The sequence below is a fragment of the Girardinichthys multiradiatus genome, chromosome 7 (assembly GCF_021462225.1).
Source record: "Girardinichthys multiradiatus isolate DD_20200921_A chromosome 7, DD_fGirMul_XY1, whole genome shotgun sequence".
NCBI classification, from domain to species: Eukaryota; Metazoa; Chordata; class Actinopteri; order Cyprinodontiformes; family Goodeidae; genus Girardinichthys; species Girardinichthys multiradiatus.
Genome location: NC_061800.1, coordinates 37,279,449 through 37,297,023, shown reverse-complemented (window position 1 = coordinate 37,297,023; position 17,575 = coordinate 37,279,449). Strand labels below are relative to the sequence as shown.

The 17,575-nt window shown below is 42.2% G+C and overlaps 1 protein-coding gene across 5 annotated transcripts in view; it reads left to right on the top strand.

Moving 5' to 3' along the window:
- The window catches only part of stxbp5l (syntaxin binding protein 5L), a 196,962-nt gene that overhangs the window by 143,391 nt on the left and 35,996 nt on the right, over positions 1-17,575 (top strand). For 2 of the 5 annotated variants that reach the window (XM_047369994.1, XM_047369997.1), the window contains exons 21-22: positions 111-128; positions 17,148-17,252. The exons of the other annotated variants lie outside the window; for them this stretch is intronic. In XM_047369994.1, the coding sequence (XP_047225950.1) occupies positions 111-128; positions 17,148-17,252 (123 nt within the window). The remainder of the gene's footprint in view (positions 1-110; positions 129-17,147; positions 17,253-17,575) is intronic. 5 annotated transcript variants of the gene reach the window in all.

The following is a 17,575-nucleotide window of genomic DNA, read 5'->3' as shown; positions in this document are numbered from 1 at the left end:
TGAAAGTCTTTACTTAAAAAGTCTCAAAGGTGACGGAAATGGGCTAGAATATCTGATGTGTTTTGCCACAGCTGCAGCTGTTATTTTCTTTCATTCCTTTAATCCAACAGAATTATGTTTTCAAAAAGGTAAGAAAGAAAAAAACTACCCCATCATCTACTCTTCCTCTTTCATTGTGCATCTGTGACTTTTCTTCATACGTTGATGAAACATCTGGCATCTGTGGTTATAATCATGTTTGTGAAGTGTGGCGGGTAAAATACCTCATATAAAATTATGCCTTGTATATCCCTCTTTGTTCTTTGAGCTGTTTGACTCATCTTCATAATATATAATTTAAAAACTCTATCAATTAAATGTTTATTACCATCACAGCATGACTTGCTTGTATTTTATTATACAGGATGTATACTGAATCAGGCTGGCCTTCTAAGAGGAAAATTATATAACATAGCACATAACGTTTTGGTCTCTGTATGCTTCCAGGTTCATTTTCTTGTCTTTTGCATCAGAAATATAATGTTGTATAGAAAAACTGGGTCAAAGCACTGACATGGGCTACTGAATGTTTTCGCAGGATGCAAACTAGATTAAAATAGTCTATGGTTTGATTGCAGTTTGGTTGGTTTTGCATGTTGGAAATAAAAAAGGAAATGTATTGTGGAGATGTTTTGTATCAGTCAAAGCGAGACACTTTTTTCAGCAGATTCAGGATTCAAAGGTCAGAAAGATTTTTTTAGTGTATGTAACCATCCTTGAGATACTAACAGGCTGGCTTAATTGATGAAAACAGAGCCTTATATTTCCAAATATTTTTGTTGACCAGACATTACATTATGACCCCTGATAGGTGAATTAACACTGCTTGTCCTTAGAAAATCAAGATTATGCAATTTAAAGGGTTATTTATTTGACACTTGCCATCCACTTAAATATTATACAGTCATATTAAATAAATTAGAATATTACAAATAAGCTTATTAAATATGTAATTTATTTCAGTAACTCCATCACTAAGTGAAACACATTGTATAGATTATTTACATTATTTACATGCACATGTAGATTACTTACATGTTGATGTTTTCCAACCTTTATTTCTGTTAATTATGATATAAGGGCTGCACAGTGGTGGCACTGTTGCCTTGCAGCAAGAAGGTCCTGGGTTCTACCGGCTGGAGCTCTTTCTGCATGGAGTTAGCATGTTCTCCCCTTGCATGCATGGGTTCTCTCCAGCTACTACTCTGGCTTCATCCCACAGTCCAAAAACATGACTGTTAGGTTAATTGGTCTCTCTAAATTGCCCTTAGATGTAAATGAGTGTGTGCGTGGTTTTTTGTCCTTTATGTCTCTGTGTTGCCCTGCAATGGACGGGCAACCAGTCCAGGGTGTACTCTGCCTCTCGCACGTAGACTGCTGGAGATAGGCACCAGCTTCCCAGTGACCCACTATGGAATAAGCAGTATAGAAGATGAATGAATGAATGTTTTTCACCTTCTGTTAATTATAATAATTTTCTGTTTACAGCTAATGAAAACATTACATTTAAGATTAGAATATTACATCAGTCCAACTAAACATGAATTTTAATACAGAAATGTCAGCTTAATGAAAAGCATGTTTAATATATGCTTAAATGTTGTTATTTTCAAAAGGTACATTAAATCTGACAAATGTGCCTCATCAGAACACAGATTCTAATTTATTGAATATGACTTTATGTTATGTATCTTATTAGAAACATATTTGTTGCTTATCTTAGTTTAAAACAATTCTTAGTTTAAAGCAATATGAGCAAGATGTCAAATTTGAGATGTGCTCCAGCAGGTTAATATGTTAGACTGGCCAATCAGCAGGGATGAGACAGACTATTGGGAAATAAAACACAAAGTAAAGTGATGCTACTTGGCAAAGTGTTGCGTTCTCATAAAATGCTACTACTATGGACTTGAAATTTATTTCTGTAACAGTGGAAAATTCCTTCTAATATTTGGCTTGATGGCCATTTTATTCCAGTCAATTTTTTTTTTTTTTCATGAGTAAAGGAACAGTTTAAGAAAATGTTTTCATGTCTCAGGAAATTGCACTCAGTTTCTCACACCTATCAACAGATGGTAGGTAATTTGAACCTTTGGCTAACTTTGAAGATATGTTCAGCAATTTATTGGAAACGACAAAGGAAAGTGGAAGATGTTTTGGACAAAAAATATTACCTTGTTACAATAAGAGGGAGTTGCAGTAAACTGCAGTCTGTTTTCCTAAATACAGATATGCCAAAGTTGACATCTGTGTGAAAGGATTGGTCATTGTTTATTGAATATCTGAATGGGGAGATGTGAAAAGGAGCCTTTATGTGCAAATTGTCAATATATTTAACTTTGCAAAGAAATTTTGTTTTTGAGGAACTGTGCCACGATGGAAACATTTGATTTTATTCTGAAAAACATAGTGTTTCAACAGGGTTCAAGCCATCAGGACCACAGCTGCTGCCCTCCTGCCCAGCTGTCAACGCTTCATTTTTGCACCTGTCTAAACAGATGATGACCCTGCTTGGCTCTGCAACATGTTGTTTTGTTAGATTTTATCCTCATAGATCCCACAGATTCAAGCCATTACCAGACACAATTTGCCATGGGAAAACCTTAGTTTTCTTTCACTCAGCTGCTCTTAGAGAGCTATGGGCACACAATGCTTCTTTGATAAGAATCTTCCAGTTATCTCTGCAAGCTCTCCTGTAGGAAGAGGGTATGGAGCTGTGCTTTGGGGTACAAGTGTGGTGTAAAGTTTTACCTTATCTAATGTTATGGCCAGTTCCAAAACGTCAGACCCTGGAGGTTTATTCAGAAAGAATAAGCTGGCATCAACTCTGGCAGCTGTGGCTTGAATGTTAGACTGGTCACCCACCAACTGGAAGGATGTCGGCTCAATGAAGCCCGTTTAATTGTCCTTCATGCTTCAAAGTGTCCTCTGGCAAGACACTGAACCCTACATCATCCTAACGTGCTCATCAGCACGTCTGTGTACAATAAATAAAAGTGCCGCATGTGTTGAATAATAATATGAATACGAAGCAGTGTAGTTTCTTCTGCGTCCGCCTCTGCCTGCTCAGATGCTTTTCTCCTAAGCTCCCTGCTTGCTTGCATTCTTTTACTCCTAACTTTTTATCTCTTAGCCAAAATTACGGAAATATCGGACTAAAACTACTTCTAACCAGCGACTCCCAAGGGTTATTATTATTTTTATTTTATTTTATTTTATTGTTTTGTAAAGGATTTTGATGTTTTTATAATCAAACTTGAAAGGACAAGTTGACGCCAGCTAATCAGCACAAAATGCCTCCCTTCACCACAGAGGACTTCGACAAACTTTTACAGAAATTGGCATTTTTGGAGATGAAAATCCATCGACTAGAAGTGAATGTGGAGGTGAATATGGGGTACAACGATGATTCAACTCTGCCTGTGATCCCAAACAGTGACAGCCAGCTCAAGAACTCAGCCGGCAATCAGAACACTGAGAATAAACCTACCGGCAGACCCCCCTGGCATGTTTTAGGCGCATGCCCAAAAAATCAAGGTGGACGACTCACTGGAACATCTCAGCAATTAAATAAATTAGAATAATCAGAATTACAGCTAAATGCCCCCATTTACCCTGGGAAAGGGAGACTTCGACAGCGAACTGCTGTCACAACAAATGATAGGAGAGAGACAGCTGGAAATAATGGAATTCCCCTCCAAAACAGATTTGCCCCACTACAGAATGAAAACCAGGAAAATTATCCATCTTCTGAGAACAATAAAAGGTTTGAGAACAACCTTCAATCTAAACAGTCTTCTCCTAAGCTGCCAGATAAAAAGCCCCCCACCAGACAGAGAACTCTAATAGTGGGCAACACAGCTGTGGATGGGATTAAAAACTTCTGCAACAAGAAAAACACAGAAGTTATGATAGGTACCAGTAACGTGTTATCCGATATCTAAGAGAATATTCTTGCAATCAAAGAAAACCTTATTATACACTGTGGAGCCATGGATGACGTGGCTAAAAAAAAAATCAGAAGGACTGAAGGAGGATTTTACTCGTCTTCTGAATATTTTTGGAGGTCTCAATATCAAGGTGTTTCTCAGCGGACCCTTTGCACCAATTTTTTGTGGAGATGAGATTTTTTCGAGACTTCTGATAATTAATAAATGGTTGAAAAAAAACGTGCTACCAGACCTGTGAACTTCATCGACAACTTTAATATTTTTTGGGAAAAAAGACAACTCTTCAAGCAAGATGGTTTCTGTTTGAACAAGCCCGGAGTCAGACGTCTCACATCTAATCTCTTCTATTCAGTAAATAATCTGCCAGCAGCTTTGACCTTCAGCAGAGAACATGGAGTATCAACAACAATGATAACGCTGCCTCCGACACCTCCAGCAGAAACAACCGGCCAGTTGGCTGAGAAAGAGAGGTCATCACAAAAGGTCTCCCCGTCAAAATCCACAGGAGAGGAGGACCCCCCCATTATACCCCCCTCCCCCAAAACCCAGACCCAGACCGACACCCCTGGTAAACCCCCCTCAACCCAGACCCCAACCCAGACCGCACAGAACTCTCCTATCTCCCCACTGAGCCCGCTTTTTGCTTTACTGGATTCTGATGACATGAAAGGAGCTCTTAAAATCGAGACCCAAATGGCTCTGACATCTTCTCCATTCAACACCCCCCGTGGCCGAGGCCCTGCTACTAAACCAACATCTTCCAAATGCCGGAGAGCCCCACCACCTCCTAATCTATCTCCTCCTAATCAGGACCTTCAAATCACTTCTCCGTGATACAGTCTGGGCCCCAGTGGTAACTCTATCAGAAATGAGCATGTCCAGGAAAAACTTGGGCCCCTAATAGGAGATAGTTGTAAAATCTCTGTGCTTATACGTGACAGAAAGAACAAAGCCAAAAGGATAAGAGACAGTAATAAACAATCAAAAAAAGCCATAAACTGTCAGGTACAACCAGACACAGAGTTAATATCAGCAACTAAGTCATATAAACTGGCGTTATTGAACATTAGATCTCTGTCAGGAAAATCATTTTTAATCAATGACTTCATTACTGACCACGATCTTGATGTTATGTTTTTAAAAGAAACATGGTTACATGAATTTAATGAAGCTCCCATTCTGGTAGACTTGACGCCTCCAAACTGCAATTTTCTTTGTGAGAGCTGACAACAAAGAAAAGGTGGAGGGGTGGCCACTTTGTTTAAAGATTTATTAGAGTGTAAACAAGTATTTCTGGGCAAATTTGATTCTTTTGAATATTTGGCTCTCCGGGTAAAGAGCCCGGTCTGAACCATGTTCTTGAATATTTACAGGCCTCCGGAGTACAAAACAAACTTTTTCAGTGATTTTGATGAGCTTTTATCTGTGATATGTGTTGATTATGACTGTTTAATTATTGTGGGAGACTTCAACATTCACATGGACAATCTTGAAGACAGAAGTGCAATAGATCTATGTGAAATTCTTAGAAATTTTGGTTTGACTCAACATGTTAAAGAGCAAACGCACAAACAGGGACATATTTTGGACTTGATCATCACTAAGGGTCTAAACATTTCCAAGGTGTCTGTAACTGATGTTGCCCTATCTGACCACTTTTCTGTTATTTTTGAAAGCATCATCTGCAATGACTCAGTTTGCCAAAGAGAAATTATAAGAAAACGCATTTTTAAGGACGGTGCTGCTGAAACCTTTAACCAGATTTAATTTTCTACCTCCACTTTGCCCTGTAACACTGCAGATGAGCTGGTAGACAACTTTCATTCTAAAATCTCTGATATCATTAATTCAATTGCTCCAATTAAAGTGAAAATGTCTCCATGGAGAAGTGCTCCACCAGTTAGAAGTGGAAAAAAAGGAGTGTCGAAAAGCTGAACGCAGAAAGACTGGACTCCAGGTTCACTATATTATCTATAAAGAGAGACTATACAGATATAACCTACAACTGAAAATGCAAGGGACTCTTTCTTTTCTGAGATCATCAGCAAAACATTAACAATGCTTGTGTATTATTTGCCACGGTCGAAAGGTTAACAAACTGTAGCATCTGAACTCCACTCTACCAGGGCCTGCAATGAATTTGCTAAATTCTTTACTGAAAAAACCCAAAAGATCAGAGGGGCAGTCAGCACATCCACATCAACTGCAGTACCAATGCTGTCTCCAACTAGAACTGATTTTGGCAAAATTTCCCAATTTCACCAAATAAACTGCAAAAACCTAGAAAAAATCGTACAGCAACTAAGCTCTTCTTCCTGCTGTCTCGATGTTTTACCCACAGCTTTCCTTAAGAAAGCTTTGCCTGTAATAACATCTGATTTAACACAAATAATAAACACGTCCCTTTTGTCAGGTGTTTTCCCCAAGGCTTTGAAAACAACTATTATCAAACCTCTATTGAAAAAGAGCAACTTGGACAAGCTGCTACTACAGAACTACAGGCCTATATCAAACCTCCCCTTCATCAGTAAGATAACTGAAAAAGCTGCGTTTCAGCAGTTAAACAACTTCCTAACAACGACCAACCGCTTCGATGTCTTCTAGTCAGGCTTCCTGCTCACCACAGTACAGAGACTGCTCTTGTCAAGGTGTTCAATGACATCCGTATAAATGCAGACTGTGGAAGAACCACAGTGCTGGTATTATTGGACCTTAGTGCAGCATTTGACACTGTTGATCACTCCATCTTGTTAGAGCGCCTGGAAACTGGGTCGGCCTTTCTGGTACAGCACTCAGTTGGTTTAAATCCTACTTGACGGACAGGGACTTTTTTGTGTCAGTAGGTAACTTTACATCAGAGACCACAAAAATCACATGTGGCGTTCCCCAAGGGTCCATCTTAGGGCCAATTTAATTCAATATCTTTTATTCAATATCTACATGCTCCCCCTAACTCAGATTTTAATAAACAACAACATAAGTTATCATAACTATGCAGACTATCTATCACCTAAAGAACATCTCCAGGATTAAAGGACTAATATCTCAGCAGGACCTTGAAAAACTAATTCATGCGTTCATCTTTAGTAGAATTGATTACTGCAATGGTGTCTTCACAAGTCTGCCTAAAAAGTCAATCAGACAGCTGCAGTTGATCCAGAACGCTGCTGCCCGCGTCCTCACTAGAACTAAGAAAGTGGAGCACATCACCCCGGTTCTAAAGTCCCTACACTGGCTTTAAAATACTTCTGTTAGTCTATAAATCACTGAATGGCTTAGCACCAAAATACATTACAGACTTGTTGTCAGTGTATCAACCACCCAGACCTCTCAGGTCTTCTGGCTCAAATCTACTCTGCATACCCAGAACCAGAACCAAACATGGAGAAGCAGCTTTTAGTTCTTATGCTCCACTAATCTGGAATAAACTCCCAGAAAACTGTAAAAGCGCCAAAACCCTAAGTTGCTTTAAATCAAGATTAGAAACTTATTTGTTTAGAGTGGCCTTTGACTGTGCCATCTAAACATTATTAGTTACGTTTTCAGTCCAATTTTCCTTTCATTTTCTTATCCATCATTCTATTCTCTTTATTTTATTTTTATTTTATTTTAAATTACCTCTGTTGTTTGATTTTCTGTATCATTGTATTGTTTTTCCGTATGTACAGCACCTTGAGTGCCTTGTTGCTGAAAAGCGCTATATAAATAAACTTGACTTGACTTGACTTGTATGTTAAAGGTGTTGTCAGGACATTTTCAAACAATAGTAGCACATTGGCAGTGGTTCAGAAGGAAGTCCTCTACCCGTTGAAAGGTTGGCAGTTTAATCTTAGGCGGTCCACTCCGTGTCTCAAGGTGTCTAACTGGGGAAAGACACCAAAATCTCTTGATTGGTGTAAAATACATACAATACACTATAAAATGTCTACGCTATTAATTTTCTAGCACATTAGAAGTGGTTAGGAAGGATTTTCTCTGTCAGTGGAAAGGTCCGCAGCTTTCTCAATCTTCCCAGTAAATGTATTGAGATGTCAATCTTTCAATTGTCTAATCAGTGCTATAAAAAAGTGTTTGCCAATTTACAAATGTATTCTATTTAGCCTTTTCTGTCAAATTTAAGTAGCTCAGATCAAACAAATTTTAATATCTGTCAATGATAAACTGAGTAACACAAAATACTTTCAAAATATCTTCAAATAATGATTTCATTCATTAAAGGAAAACAAAAAAAGGCTGATCTTTTCTGGCCCTATCTGGAAATCTAATGGCAGCCTAAACCTGTAAAATGGTTGTGCCACTTATGGTGGCAAGAACTGCTATGACACATTTGAGATAACTGGCAATGAGTTTTGTGAAGGAATTTATGCCCTTTTTTATAGAATGGATTCAGCAACATTGGAGAGTTTTCAATCATGAATGCGCTGCTTACCGTCTTCCACAGCATCTTGATTTAAGTCTAAACCTTCACTAGGTCTTTAAAAAAACCTCCACTTTGTATGTTTTGAATCAATTTGGGCATGGACTTGCAGGTGTGGCTTGCATTGCGCTGCAACATAAGGAGCACTTGAGCAAAAGGTACAAACTAGGGTTGTCATAATCCCAAAATTTCAAACTAAGAAAAAAATACTCTATATAATTTTCAACATTCTTTGAGGGAGCGGGATTCTTTAGGAAAATTATTATAATATTTCCTTAATTAGGGAAAAACCAATAAGTAGGGAACAACCTAGCCCTTGTTTAGACAAATATATCATTTAAAAGGGTCACTTCCCTGATTGGCAAAACAATAGACAAAATGACACGTAGTCTAAGTGTCAATATTGCTTATGAAAGTGTGTACCTCTGATTCAGTAATGTACTCGTACTCGTCATCTTCCGCTTTATCCGGGACCGGGTCGCGGGGGCAGCAGACTCAACAGAGATGCACAGACGTCCCTCTCTCCAGACACCTCCTCCAGTTCCTCCAGGGGGAGCCCAAGGCGTTCCCAGGCCAGCCGAGAGACATAGTCCCTCCAGCGTGTCCTGGGCCGTCCCCTGGGCCTCCTCCCGGTGGGACGTGCCTGGAACACCTCCCAAGGAAGGCGTCCAGGAGGCATCCGGTATAGATGCCTGAGCCACCTCAACTGGCTCCTCTCGATGTGGAGGAGCAGCGGCTCTACTCCGAGCTCCTCACCCTATCTCTAAGGGAGTGCCCGGCCACCCTACGGAGGAAGTTCATTTCAGCCGCTTGTATCTGGGATCTCGTTCTTTCGGTCATGACCCAAAGTTCATGGCCATAAGTGAGGGTAGGAACGTACACCGACCAGTAAATTGAGAGCTTTGCTTTTCGGCTCAGCTCTCTCTTCACCACAACGGACCGGCACAGCGCCCCCATTACTGTGGCAGCCGCACCGATCCGTCTGTCGATCTCCCGCTCCATTCTTCCCTCACTCGTGAACAAGACCCCGAGATACTTAAACTCCTCCACTTGAGGCAGGAACTCCCCTCCAACCTGAAGAGGACAAGCCACCCTTTTCCGGTCGAGTACCATGGCTTCGGACTTGGAGTAGCTGATCCTCATCCCAGCCGCTTCACACTCGGCTGCGAACCGCCACAGCGCATGCTGTAGGTCTTGGCTAGAGGGGGCCAGCAGGATCACGTCATCTGCAAAAAGAAGAGACGAAATCCACTGGTCCCCAAACCCGACCCCCTCCGGCCCTTGGCTGCGTCTAGAAATCCTGTCCATAAAAGATATGAACAGGACCGGTGACAAAGGGCAGCCCTGCCGGAGTCCAACATGCACCGGGAACAGGTCCCACTTAGTGCCGGCAATGCGGACCAAACTCCTGCTCCGCTCGTACAGGGACCGGATGGCCCCTAGTAAAGGGCCCCCGATTCCATACTCCTGGAGCACCCCCCACAGGGCATCACGAGGGACACAGTCGAATGCCTTCTCCAGGTCCACAAAACACATGTGAACTGTTTGGGCAAACTCCCATGAACCCTCGAGCACCCTGTAGAGGGTATAGAGCTGGTCCAGTGTTCTACGGCCGGGACGAAAACCACACTGCTCCTCCTGAAGCCGAGGTTCGACTATCGGTCGGACTCTCCTCTCCAATACCCTGGCGTAGGCCTTACCAGGAAGGCTGAGGAGTGTGATCCCCCTGTAGTTGGAACACACCCTCCGGTCCCCCTTCTGGGGACCACCACCCCAGTCTGCCAGTCCAGAGGCACTGTCCCCGACCGCCACGCAATGTTGAAGAGACGTGTCAACCATGACAGCCCTACAACATCCAGAGACTTGAGGTACTCAGGGCGGATCTCATCCACCCCCGAAGCCTTGCCACCGCGGAGCTTTTTAACCACCTCGGTGACTTCAGCCTGGGTGATGAAAGAGTCCGACCCCAAGTCCCGAGCCTCTGTTTCCACCACGGAATGCATGATGGCAGGAATGAGGAGATCCTCGAAGTACTCCTTCCACCGCCTGATAATGTCCTCAGTCGAGGTCAGCAGTCTCCCGCCCCCACTATAAACAGTGTTGGCGAAGCACTGCTTTCCCCTCCTGAGGCGACGGACGGTTTGCCAGAATCGCTTCGAGGCCAACCGGTAGTCCTTCTCCATGGCCTCACCAAACTCCTCCCAGGCCCGTGTTTTTACCTCTGCCACAGCCCGGGCCGCAGCACGCTTGGCCTCACGGTACCCGTCAGACGCCTCAGGAGTCCCACAAGCCAACCACAGCCGATAGGACTCCTTCTTCATCTTGACAGCGTCCCTTACTGCCGGTGTCCACCACCGGGTTCGGGGATTGCCGCCGTGACAGGCACTGCAGACCTTACAGCCACAGCTACGGGCAGCAGCATCGACAATAGATGCGGAGAACATGGTCCACTCGGACTCTATGTCTCCAACATCCCCCGGGATCTGGTCGAAGCTCTCCCGGAGGTGGGAGTTGAATACATCCCTGGCCGAGGGCTCCGCCAGACGTTCCCAGCAGACCCTCACTATGTGCTTGGGCCTGCCAACTCTGACTGGCTTTCTCCTCCTCCAGCGGATCCAACTCACCACCAGGTGATGATCAGTGGACAGCTCAGCCCCTCTCTTCACCTGAGTGTCCAAAACATGCGGCCGAAGATCTGATGATACGACAACAAAGTCGATCATCGACCTCCTGCCTAGGGTGTCCTGGTGCCAAGTCCACTGATGGACACCCTTATGTTTGAACATGGTGTTCGTTATGGACAAACCGTGACTAGCACAGAAGTCCAATAACAAAACACCACTCGGATTCAGATCGGGGAGGCCATTCCTCCCGATCACGCCTCTCCAGGTGTCACTGTCGTTCCCCACGTGGGCGTTGAAGTCCCCCAGCAGAATAATGGAGTCCCCAGGAGGGGCACTATCCAGCACCCCCGACAGAGACGCCAAGAAGGCCGGGTACTCCGCACTGCCACTCGGCCCGTAGGCTGAAATGATAGTCAGAGACCTCTCCCCAACCCTAAGGCGCAGGGATACGACCCTCTCATCCACTGGGGTAAACCCCAACACGAGACGGCTGAGCTGGGGGGCAACAAGCAGACCCACACCAGCCCGCCGCCTCTCCCCGTGGGCCACTCCAGAGTAGATTAAAGTCCAACCCCTCTCAAGGAGATGGGTTCCAGAGCCCACGCTGTGCGTGGAGGCAAGCCCGACTATTTCTAGTCGATATCTCTCGACCTCCCGCACAAGCTCAGGCTCCTTCCCCCCCAGCGAGGTGACATACCACGTCCCTAGAGCCAGCCTAAGCATCCGGGGATCGGGCCGCTGAGGTCTCCACCTTCGTCCGCCACCCAATCCTCTTTGCACCGGTCCCTCACGGTTCCCCCTGCAGGTGGTGGGCCCACTGGGGGATGGCCTCGCGTCTCTCGTTCGGGCTTGGCCCGGCCGGGTCCCGCGAGGAGCAACCCGGCCACCAGGCGCTCTCCGACGAGTCCCGACCTCAGGCCTGGCTCCAGGGTGGGAGCCCGGCTCCGCCGTACCGGGCCACGTCACATGCCTCGATATTTTTTTCTTCATGAGGGATTCTTGAACCACTCTTTGTCTGACCCATCACCTAGAGCCTGTTTGCCATGGGAGACCCTACCAGGGGCATTTAGGCCCCAGACAACATAGCCTCTAGGATCATTTGAGCACTCAAACCCCTCCACCACGTTAAGGTGATGGTTCAAGGAGGGGATTCAGTAATGTAATTACTTTATTTTATTATAATTGCTTATCGTTAGTGTGCCACTGTCTGATTCCTTTTGCCTGTAAATTTGCTGTTGATACAAATAAATTGTACTACTCAAATAAACGACAAATAAACGAATATTGTTTCAAAGCAAACATGGATCTGGCACATTCAAAAGATGTTGTTTACAGTGTAAACAAGGATTTGGTCCATGCAAATGTATTCAGAAGCAGCAGCCCTGTATAATTTCTGTCTTTCTGTTAATTTTGCATAATATTTTTCTTTAGTGATCAACTACAGCAGCAGGGTAGGTATCTATGAGTTCCTACTTTTTTCTGCTTTAATTGACAGCTTCAGTCTGGCTCTACCATAACCTGTGTTATTATTAGCCACATTAGCCTCCATTTTCTTCAAAACTAAATTGAGGAGTCATGGAGGGGGCCCACTGGTTTGTTTGTTTTTAATTAACTATTTAGCAGCCAACTGAGCTATTAACGTTTTCCTGTGTCAATTTCTTCCACAGTAGAACGAAGCATTTCCTTATTAGAATGCAGCGTTGCATGATTTGGAATGGCACATAAAGAAGGGGAAGCTCAGACTAACAGAACATTGTCACTGGGCGACTAAAAAAATGTTTAGGACCTCATCAAGCAGAGGATTTTAACATTGTTCAAGCTGGAAAGGACAAAACCTGCTCTTTCAACACCTAGTGGTTGAGGGGAAAAAAACATGGCAAACAAGCATGCCTCTTAGGTTAAATGCACTGGCTATGCTGCATATTGAAAATTCATTCATTTAAGGATTATTGGACTTTGACAGAAGAGTTATTAAAAGTTTGCTCAGATTAAAGATTGACGCTCATGTTTTCTGTTCAAGAAATTAACAACACCTTTTTAGTTGTAATTTCGTATACAAAAAGGTTTCATTTTTGAATTATACTTATATAAAATTGCATTTTGAGTGTGTTGGTTTGTGCTATTTTTATCTGGTTCATTTAAAATTGATCAAAGGCAGGTTCATAGAGAAATTGGTTGCTGCAAATAGATTTTGAGTTTGTGTGCTCCACTTAACCTATCGTGCCCCGAGACGCCACTGGAAATAGGTATCTACAGGTCCTTCTCAAAATATTAGCATATTGTGATAAAGTTCATTATTTTCCATAATGTCATGATGAAAATTTAACATTCATATATTTTAGATTCATTGCACAGTAACTGAAATATTTCAGGTCTTTTATTGTCTTAATACGGATGATTTTGGCATACAGCTCATGAAAACCCAAAATTCCTATCTCACAAAATTAGCATATTTCATCCGACCAATAAAAGAAACGTGTTTTTAATACAAAAAACGTCAACCTTCAAATAATCATGTACAGTTATGCACTCAATACTTGGTCGGGAATCCTTTGGCAGAAATGACTGCTTCCATGCGGCGTGGCATGGAGGCAATCAGCCTGTGGCACTTCTGAGGTCTTATGGAGGCCCAGGATGCTTCGATAGCGGCCTTTAGCTCATCCAGAGTGTTGGGTCTTGAGTCTCTCAACGTTCTCTTCACAATATCCCACAGATTCTCTATGGGGTTCAGGTCAGGAAAGTTGGCAGGCCAATTGAGCACAGTGATACCATGGTCAGTAAACCATTTACCAGTGGTTTTGGCACTGTGAGCAGGTGCCAGGTCGTGCTGAAAAACTGAAATCTTCATCTCCATAAAGCTTTTCAGCAGATGGAAGCATGAATGCTCCAAAATCTCCTGATAGCTAGCTGCATTGACCCTGCCCTTGATAAAACACAGTGGACCAACACCAGCAGCTGACACGGCACCCCAGACCATCACTGACTGTGGGTACTTGACACTGGACTTCTGGCATTTTGGCATTTCCTTCTCCCAGGTCTTCCTCCAGACTCTGGCACCTTGATTTCCGAATGACATGCAGAATTTGCTTTCATCCGAAAAAAGTACTTTGGACCACTGAGCAACAGTCCATTGCTGCTTCTCTGTAGCCCCGGTCAGGCGCTTCTGCTGCTGTTTCTTGTTCAAAAGTGGCTTGACCTGGGGAATGCGGCACCTGTAGCCCATTTCCTGCACACGCCTGTGCACGGTGGCTCTGGATGTTTCTACTCCAGACTCAGTCCACTGCTTCCGCAGGTCCCCCAAGGTCTGGAATCGGCCCTTCTCCACAATCTTCCTCAGGGTCCGGTCACCTCTTCTCGTTGTGCAGCGTTTTCTGCCACACTTTTTCCTTCCCACAGACTTCCCACTGAGGTGCCTTGATACAGCACTCTGGGAACAGCCTATTCGTTCAGAAATTTCTTTCTGTGTCTTACCCTCTTGCTTGAGGGTGTCAATAGTGGCCTTCTGGACAGCAGTCAGGTTGGCAGTCTTACCCATGATTGGGGTTTTGAGTGATGAACCAGGCTGGGAGTTTTAAAGGCCTCAGGAATCTTTTGCAGGTGTTTAGAGTTAACTCGTTGATTCAGATGATTAGGTTCATAGCTCGTTTAGAGACCCTTTTAATGATATGCTAATTTTGTGAGATAGGAATTTTGGGTTTTCATGAGCTGTATGCCAAAATCATCCGTATTAAGACAATAAAAGACCTGAAATATTTCAGTTAGTGTGCAATGAATCTAAAATATATGAATGTTAAATTTTTATCATGACATTATGGGAAATAATGAACTTTATCACAATATGCTAATATTTTGAGAAGGACCTGTATTTGCCTAAGAGTCTTTGCCTTGAAAATATTTTGTTACTTTTCAACTATGAATCATAACAAAATAAAAATGTTTTTGTGTGTTTTTAGAGGTCTGATGGAGGTTTTCGTCTGGTTTAATTTTGACTGTCAAAATTATTAGTCATTAATTGTGACTGCTCTTAAATGAAGTGTTTATAATCCATTTAAATAACCTACACATACACATTTATTCTGAATTTATCATCATTTCTGCTAAGCCATTTAATATTTTTTCTCTTAAGATATCATCTAGGATACATATTACCTGTTTTCATGTGTACTCACTAGCCTCACCTTCTGTTAAAACCACAACGACAAAATAACATAACTAGGACAAGATGTTCTTTTCTTTTGTGGTAGCATGTCTTTCAGAACTGTCATGTTGTCTAGGTCAGGTACATTCACTCTCACAATAGGCTTGTCACTGGTTAATAAAAAACATAAAAGAAGTTAATATTTATGTAGAGACAGATGAAAAGCACATATATATGTACAACTGGACACTGTGCTTACAAATAAGGTTCATATTTTTCTGTCAGTGGGTGTGCAAACAGACTAGTGAAACAGACCATTTTACAGCTTTAGAATTGTAAGATCGAAATTAAAATGATGGTCTCCTGAGTTTATTTCTTTAATTTTTACCTGTTCCATATTAATTTGGAAGTGTTAAAAGCCCTCTGAAATATGGTATTCTTGCGGTAGTATTGTACAGCACAGCTGTGCTCTGCTTGGCAGACAGATAGTTCATGCCTTGTTTTCTCTGGATGAATACACACTGCCACCCTTCTCTGTGGCCATTAGTCGCTGTCTTTCTGCCCTTGGCAAACCAGGTTTGCTGTGTCTGCTCTAAGCCAAAAACACACTGCAGACAGCTTATTAAGCAAGTCAGCAATTGTCCTTATTCACTCCATGTGTCAGTAACTGCATGCAGATTTATACTGATTTATCCGTAACAAATCCTTACCTCTCTTTTCTGACATCTTTCTGATGTCATTAGATGTAGTAATTAGACTGTGTGCTGACTGAAAGTTGTCACCCTCCACAACCTGCATATTGTTCCTTTTTTTCCTTCCTTGGGTCAGTTGTTTTGGGGTTATGTGGTACTTTTTTCCCAAGAGTTTCAAGTCACAAGTAGCCATAGCAGGGCTTAGTTGACCCTCAAAGAAAAGATGGCACATGACTGATGGGAACCAGACCCAGTAGGTTAAGTTTAGCAGAGGCGCTTGAGGTGTAGTGGTGTCTAAAACTTCCAAGTAATTCCTCAGATCACCAAATAACAGAACAAAACTACAAGAAGGACTTAATAATAAAATTACATGAATTGAAAAAGATGTTATATTAAGTCGTGGCACACTAAATTGTTCTCAAGCAATTGAAAATACAAGACTTTTTGTTTTGTTTTCATATACATGTTTATTTCACTGGAAAAGTGATAATCTCTTTCTAACCCAGCTCATTTGCATGCAGCATTATGCACAAAACATGAAAATGTAAATTAGTACTTTCATGTTTGATTATTAGGTATATTTGCATAATCTATATTGGCAAAATGGGAGTAAATAGTTTGTAATGTTTCTTTTCATTTTGGAATTTGCAGACATCAAGAACCAGCATTTCTAAAGTTTTGTTTTCTCGTGTAAAAACATATGTGACTTTCATTATAATGTTTTCCATTTTATTTTGTGTAGTTTTACAGTTAATGAATTAGTAATTATCATGAACCTGATGCTGTCAGTAGTGCGAATCTTTATGTCTTTGTTTCCATGGGTTCCAGTCAGTCATGTATTTTGAAGTCAAAACGATACATTGGGAGGAAAGGAAAAGTCTTAATGAATCAACCTGCACTATGAAAAATGGTAGTTATTGCTTGACTTATTGTTAATATTTATGAACTTAGCACAAGAAGGATAGTTCTTAAAAATGTTTAGGTATGTTTGTGTAACAAGTGGTTTATCACATTTAAAGTAGCTTTGGCTGGTTTCAGTTTTTGTTCTCCTTGTGGTGATACTTTGGTAGACATTTTATTGTTATAATAAGATAAATAAAGACTGCTGAGCCATCAGCTGTTGGTAGAGTTGGTGGAAGTTCTCATTAACCCCTTTGTTTTCATACCTTCAGACTCAATTCCTGCCTATTACTTGCAAGTATCTCATCTCCCCAGTTCACCCAATGTGTTTGTTTCTCCCCTGCTTCCCTGAAAAGTGTGTCTGTTCTATTGGCTTTCCTGTTTCAGTTCATTACCCAACCTCCCTTCACAATGACCCACGAATCCTGCCAGAGCCTGTGGCCAGTCTGAGAGCCAGCCACTGCAGTCCAGTCTTTTACTTACTGGACAATGGTAAGATGAGGGATGACTCACAGATTTCAGCCTCTTCATGGACACCTGCTTGTGGTCTTTGTTCTGTGGCAAACACGTAATGTGTGAAGGGGATATGATCATTAGTTTTAGGATGGTGGCGTTTTCAGTGTTCATCTTGCATGCTTCCTATGCTTCCACACTGTGAGCAGCAGTATTACCAGGATAGCAGACATTTAATTATTCCAAGTGCGTGTGACATAATTACCCACTATTAGATGATACAAAAAGAACCAATACAGTGCCTTCCAAATGTAAAAATTCTACTTAAATATTTTTATAATTTGGCAGTTTACAACCACAAA